Below are 6,798 nucleotides of genomic sequence, written 5' to 3'. Positions count from 1 at the left end.
GACGTCGTCGGACCAGTACCGCTCGAGCTCCTCCTCGGCGGGGAGCCCCTCCGCCCCGACCGCCGGCGGCGCGGGGCGGCGCTACTACTTCCCGAGGCCGGGCCGGCCCGTCTCCTTCGAGGACTCGCCGGACTGGGGGGACGACATCACCGTCGACGCCACCGCCCACGACTCCTCCTCCATCCACCTCGCCTCCGCCTCCGCCGCCAGCAGCGCCTACCCGTCCCCGTCCCCGTCCCCCTCCCTCCCGGCCCCCTCCGCGTCCGGCTCGGGATTCCGGGAGCGCAAGGTGGCCGGCGCCGCGCTCGTCTGGAAGGAGCTCAGCGTCTCCGTCAGGGACGGGAGACGCCGCGTCGTCAGGGGCTCCAGCGGCTACGCGCTGCCCGGCACCCTCACCGTCGTCATGGGCCCCGCCCGCTCCGGCAAATCCACCCTCCTCCGAGCCATAGCAGGTTACAGATTCTTGACTAAATTTGAGCTTCTGTTACTGACTGATGTCACACTCCACTTCACTAGTAACTGAATTTGAGCTCACTAACTGCTCTGCTCTCAGGGAGGCTGCGTGGCGCGGAGCGGATGTACGGCGAGGTCTTCGTCAATGGCGTCAAGTCACCCTTGCCATATGGATCATATGTAAGCTCTTCCTTCCACACACAAACTACTACTCTGCTGCTAGTACTACATACATGTCTGAACCTACATGCCCATCTGAAAAAGGAAAAGAAAAATATGCACAATCCTACTGAAAAGTGTGTGTGCTCTGTTAAATCAAACATCTTCAGACTACTGTGAACTAGTAGTAGTAGTAGTGCCCATCATATTGGCCAAATTGCATTGCTTGATGGCCATTTGGAGCTGCCACTTGTTACATTCATCACTACTCTACTCCATATGCTCAAGTTCAGTGTCGGGTGTCAGTTACCAATTTGATCATGTCACACCAAACAACTCAAGTATATACATATATGGACAATTGCTTGTATCTAGTCGACACTTACATCCGTTCATATGTTTTCGTTGCTGAAATGTTGATTTGCTGCTTATGCTAGCACTGCATACATACCATGGATTGTTTATGTCCTGTTCCTTGGAGCGCTTGTAGGGGTATGTTGACCGGGACGATGTGCTAATCGAATCTCTCACAGTACGGGAGATGCTCTACTACTCGGCGCTCTTGCAGCTCCCCAGCGTCTTCTCTTCGAAGAAGTCATTTGTGGAAGATGCTATCGCGGCCATGTCGTTGGGTGACTATGCTGACAAACTCATTGGTGGACACTGCTTCACAAAGAGGCTTCCGACTGGCGAGAGGAGGCGGGTCAGCATTGCAAGAGAGCTTGTGATGAGGCCACATGTTTTGTTCATCGATGAGCCTCTGTACCACCTTGACAGGTTGTTTCTCTTCTCCATAATTACCTTTTGCCTATTTGTTTTCCTTTAGTAAAAATAGCACCTGTCCTGCATTCAGAGAAAAGACGTTGTCAGTTTAAGTTTTTTCAGTCTGCTAACACGAGAGTGCTGTGTTTTATGTAGGATGGGTGTTAAAACAATTAGTGCACTCTTGCTTCATACTCCCTCCGTCCCAAAATAAGTGTCTTGAGCTTAGTACAAATTTGTACTAGAGCTAGTACAAAGTCGAGACGCTTATTTTGGGACGGAGGGAGTAGCTTGTATCCTTGCACATTGTAGTATAACTGCCGATTAAATTACACCGCGTAACTTCTCTTCTTGTTTCTTTTCATGCAGTGTTTCTGCACTCCTCTTGATGGTAACACTGAAGAAACTTGCCAGCACTGGGTGCACAGTCATCTTCACAATGTATCAAAGTAGCACGGAGGTTTTTGGACTTTTCGATCGGATTTGCTTGCTTTCAAATGGGAATACCCTCTTCTTTGGGGAAACATTGGCTTGCCTGCAGGTTAATAAGTTTCTCTCTGCTTAATTCTGAACTCTGCTCTAGAACATTTCACATGTATTACCAATTAACCACTTGAGTAAAATGACGGTATCTATTTATACGGACGGAATATAGTTATTCATTTTTATAGACTAGACACAGGGATCATCTTAGCTAACATCACATGAATTGCTATTCAAGTGTGAAGCTATTTGCTTGATTCACTGAATCACCGATGCCTATGTCCAAGTTGCATTGTTAGGAACAAACAAGCCTGCACAAAGTTGCATTGACACACACATATATATTCCTTCTAAAAACCTATATTTTCATGAGAGCAGTTTCTTCTTTCTTGTATGATCTTATTGCTACAGCCCTCCAGTCCAATTTTCCTATAGTCACTTTGTTTATTCCTGTTCTAGATGACTCCATTTTCCATATCTCACCCTGTGGTTTTCTGCACTCTTCTCACTTGGCCTTGTTCCACTGTAGCACTTCTCAAATGCTGGGTTTCCATGCCCAATCATGCAAAGTCCATCTGACCACTTTTTGAGGGCAATCAATACCGACTTTGACAGAATCATAGCCATGTGCAAGAATCTGCAGGTATCTTTTGGTTTTATTTTGACATCAATTTTTATTTTTATCTTCAGTCTTTCTCGTCAACTTGTTGGAAAATGTACTTTTGTTGTGAGAGATAAAAAAACTTCTTTAGTTATTAACAGGATGATCAAGGGGATTTCTCATCAGTGAGCATGGACACTGCTGTGGCAATCCGGACACTAGAAGCAATGTACAAATCATCGGCTGAAGCTGCCTCTGTTGAATCGATGATTGCAAAATTGATTGAGAAGGTACTACTGCTCTACACCCTGGAAGAACTAACAAGTCATCAAGGTCACCTTTAACAAGCACATAATTGATAATATTCTTGTCGCCGGTCATAGAGTAGGAATTCTACAATCAACCTTGTTAGATTGAGAAATAGGACACTGCAATATCCATCACAATGAATAAACTATTGTCTACATGGTGTGATGCAGGAAGGTCCTTACTTGAAAAGTAAAGGCAGAGCCAGTGATGCAGCAAGAATTGGGATTCTCACTTGGAGATCATTGCTAATTATGTCAAGAGACTGGAAGTACTTCTGGAGCAGGCTTATCTTGTATATGCTGCTTGCCCTCTCAATCGGCACCATATTTATCGACATTGGTCATTCATTGTCATCTGTAGTGGTTAGTGTCACTGCAGCATTATGTTCTGATTCACTGGAAATTTTTATTTCTTACTGTTTTTTATGATTTGAGGCTCAATGTTCACTTTGTTTTGACAGGTTAGGATTTCTGCGATATTTGTGTTTGTTTCATTTCTCGTCCTTCTGAGTGTTTGTGGAGTACCTGCTCATATTGATGAGATGAAGGTCGTTTTTTTAAATCTTCCAAGCAGAATTGCAACATCATGACCACTTCCTTCCTAATAAATTTTATTTGTAAAAATGTGATTTATTGCTGAATGATGTCTTCTTATTCACCGTAGACTTCGTTGGCGATAAACAATAAGCACCAAAATCATAGCAATATTAGGTACTAACATTTAGTTCCTTCTATGCAGATATATTCCCATGAGGATTCAAATCGGCATTCCGGGACATTGGTTTTCCTGCTGGGCCACTTCCTATCCAGCATCCCCTTCCTATTTCTGGTGTCCATTTCGTCGTCGTTGATTTTCTACTTCCTGATAGGCCTCAGGAACGAGTTTAGCTTCCTTATGTACTTTATAATCACCATCTTCATGTGTCTGTTGGCGAATGAAGCACTTATGATGATTGTTGCGTACATCTGGCTTGAAACTTACAAGTGCACCTTAACCCTGATTTGCTTATATGTGAGTTTCCATCTCGGTCTTCTTTCAACTGGGCACAAATATTGAACGAACCAACATTAAATAACCATGGCTACTTCAGGTTGTCATGATGCTGGTGGCTGGGTATTTTCGGATCCGAGACGCAATACCAGCGCCTGTGTGGAACTATCCGCTGTCCTACATTTCATTCCACACGTACGCCGTGCAGGTAAGTTATATATGACCATCTTATGTAACCTACATAAACCCTATGCTCATCCGCTCAGGCGTGGTAATGAGCAATGCTGCTGCAGGGCTTGGTCGAGAACGAGTATGTCGATACATCATTTGCAGTCGGGGCCACAAGGACGATACCCGGCGTGCAGGCTGTCCGAGGCTCGTATGGCATATCATCGTCGACAGGTGCCAAGTGGATGAATCTCCTTGTTTTGTTCCTGATGGCGATCGGCTACCGGGTCATCTTGTATGTTTTGCTTCGTCTAGATGTGAGGAGACATGTGAGACTCGGCAAGCGCTCCTGCTGGCCCAGCATCCACACTAGTGCAGCTCCAAAGTGAGTTTGCCCTGAGCTATTGGAAGACGGGTTTTTTGGGGGGTGTATACATGTGTGATTCCTTCCTCTTCCTAGGTAGGCATATCTGACGCATGGAAGGGAAGTAGAAGAGAAACAGAGAGGGAGGAAATTGGAGGAACAGGTGTGTAACATAACATATATATACTGTATGTATGGGAACTGAAGGAATGGATCATGGCTTGGTTATGTGATTTCTCTTGTCCATTTTTTGGCACTAATTATTGCTTCCTTCGCGCTTTGTTCCTTTGTTTGTTGTCCACAAGTTTTCTCTCCCTGGTTGGATCCGTCGATATTGATGGTCGAGTAGCAATCTCCTCTTGGAAGATGTTGTTATCTTTGAGGTATTTCGCAATTTCAGTAGGTTTATGGCATTGTAGATGAAGCTGAATGTAGCTGGACATCCAGGCCAGAGATGAAGCCCGACATTAAATCCATTGCTGCTTCAAATTTCTGAATGTAGCTGGAGACGGTGGATGTTTGGGTCAAGGCAAGAAAGGTGGAGAACAATCTCACTGACAGAAAATCAGTGACATACACGACCAGCAAAAGATGAGAAAATGTTATCCCAGACGAAAAATAAATAAATCATATGGACGATGCTATACAAGATACTTCCATTTCAACCAAGAACCTAGTCTACACTCTACACTAATCGCATAAAAGTTGCGAGTCAGCGAAATCCAAACGATCCAATAAAATCAAACCCAAGGATTCATGATTCTAAATTTGATGTCAATCCTCGCTTACATATACGAAGTACTAGTAAATTAACCCCCCATTCTACACAAGTCGATAGATATTCATTACCAAGTGCATAGTTTTTGCAATATATACTTGCACATGCAACCTGGGCATATATGAGCAAACGATACATATGCTTGGACAAGCAACCTGGACATACATCAGCAAACGATAGACAACATACATAGTGCATTGCCATACTGTTCTGCTACTCGACTTGAAAGAATTCGATCTTGTTGCTTGGCAGATTCTTCTCCATGCCAATAAAAAACACGAGCAACGGAGGGAGAGAGGCTAGACCACCGGCTCGGTATATGATTTCAGTAAGCCTAAGGTTGTTGCACTTGAAATGCGCCAGGTCCTGAGAATATGACTGGCGGCGTTGTTTCGCCTCCTCTGTAGGTTGGGAATCCGAGACCTATCGAACAACACAGACACAGAGGAATCAATATCACACAATGCATTGAGTAGTTATGGTGATAGTAGTTGATGAAATAAGTGGCAGCAGTAGCACCTTGCAACGGCACAAACTGAGCTTGTGCAGGTTAGGTGAGTTGCGCAGGTATTGCCGCAGCCCAAGGAAGTCATCGCTTATATGGCACTCATCCAGGAACAAGGTTCTCAGGTTCTCAAACATAAACGGAGGAAGATACGCATGACTCTCATTGAGCAACAACTGAAACCCAGATAGATAGATAGATAGATAGATAGATAGATAGATAGTGATTTTGTTATGTTTGAATGCCTCCAGATAAATTAAGGAGATGCAAAATAAATGAAAGTGGGTATCAAGGCATACCGTGACCTTCAAATGCGACAAGTGCAGGGTTGTCACATTAACACAAATATGCTCATCAAAACAAGTTTTCTTCCTGGTTTGGTCGGGCGACATTGACGGTGGAGTAGCAATTCCCTTCAGTCTCTTGAAGGTGTCGCCTTCGAGTGCCATAGAGATGTGCCAACATGCATTTTCCATGTCAGTACGTTTATGGCATTGTAGGTGATGCTGAATGTAATCATTCAGGCCAGATATGGAGCTTGGCATTAAATCCATTGCCGATTCTAATCTCCGAATGTAGCTAGAGACAGTGGATGTTTGAGTCAAGGCAAGAAAGGTTCTAACCTTGTAACTGTATAGGATACACCACGCCTTCATGGCCCCACCAGAGACTAGGCGGACCTGTACCGGCGCCGGCGAGAGGCACAAACCCTAACTTTCTTTTTTGGAGGAGGAGGCAAACATCTTATCGAAGACCGATGTTGCAACATTCGACCGTGCGTTCTGTTAGAATAAATCCGAGGCACTCCATCGATCATCCGAGAACCAAGCAATCACACGAGCACGACACCGAGATTTGTTAGCAAGGTTCACTGATATGGCTACATCCCGGTGCCTAACTATGGGCGCTCCTTCCCATGACACCGCTACAATACCGCACCCGGTCGCCCTGGACGCCAGCACATGCCGCCGGCTTCCCCTGCGTTCCTGTGCTATTATGTTGGCATATGTTATATCATGTGTCTACCCCCACTATATATGAGAGGCCTAGGATACAAGTGTCCTACTAGGAGACGACTTCATATCCTATGTAAACACAATACTACTCAGAATCCAACTGTAACCTACCGTGTACACAATATTCGACACAACTCTAACAAAATAAATTAAATCTTTTTGACACATGGGCCGATGTGCAACGGTACACGACGACGTAGTACGCCTTAA

The 6,798-nt window shown here is 44.9% G+C and overlaps 1 protein-coding gene across 1 annotated transcript in view; it reads left to right on the top strand.

The window, feature by feature from the left end:
* The window catches only part of LOC123114469 (ABC transporter G family member 3), a gene marked incomplete in the record, with an annotated part of 5,286 nt that extends 769 nt beyond the window's left edge, over positions 1-4,517 (top strand). Inside the window, 11 exon segments of the mRNA XM_044535956.1 lie at positions 1-452; positions 554-633; positions 1,103-1,389; positions 1,744-1,915; positions 2,387-2,500; positions 2,620-2,748; positions 2,938-3,129; positions 3,228-3,314; positions 3,506-3,778; positions 3,858-3,965; positions 4,051-4,517. Coding sequence (XP_044391891.1) covers positions 1-452; positions 554-633; positions 1,103-1,389; positions 1,744-1,915; positions 2,387-2,500; positions 2,620-2,748; positions 2,938-3,129; positions 3,228-3,314; positions 3,506-3,778; positions 3,858-3,965; positions 4,051-4,314 — 2,158 coding nt within the window.
* Between the last annotated feature and the right edge of the window lie 2,281 nt (positions 4,518-6,798).

The sequence above is a fragment of the Triticum aestivum genome, chromosome 5B (genome assembly GCF_018294505.1).
Source record: "Triticum aestivum cultivar Chinese Spring chromosome 5B, IWGSC CS RefSeq v2.1, whole genome shotgun sequence".
Taxonomy (NCBI): domain Eukaryota; kingdom Viridiplantae; phylum Streptophyta; class Magnoliopsida; order Poales; family Poaceae; genus Triticum; species Triticum aestivum.
The sequence above is the reverse complement of the archived record's forward strand: the minus strand, read 5'-3'. Positions and strand labels throughout refer to the sequence as shown.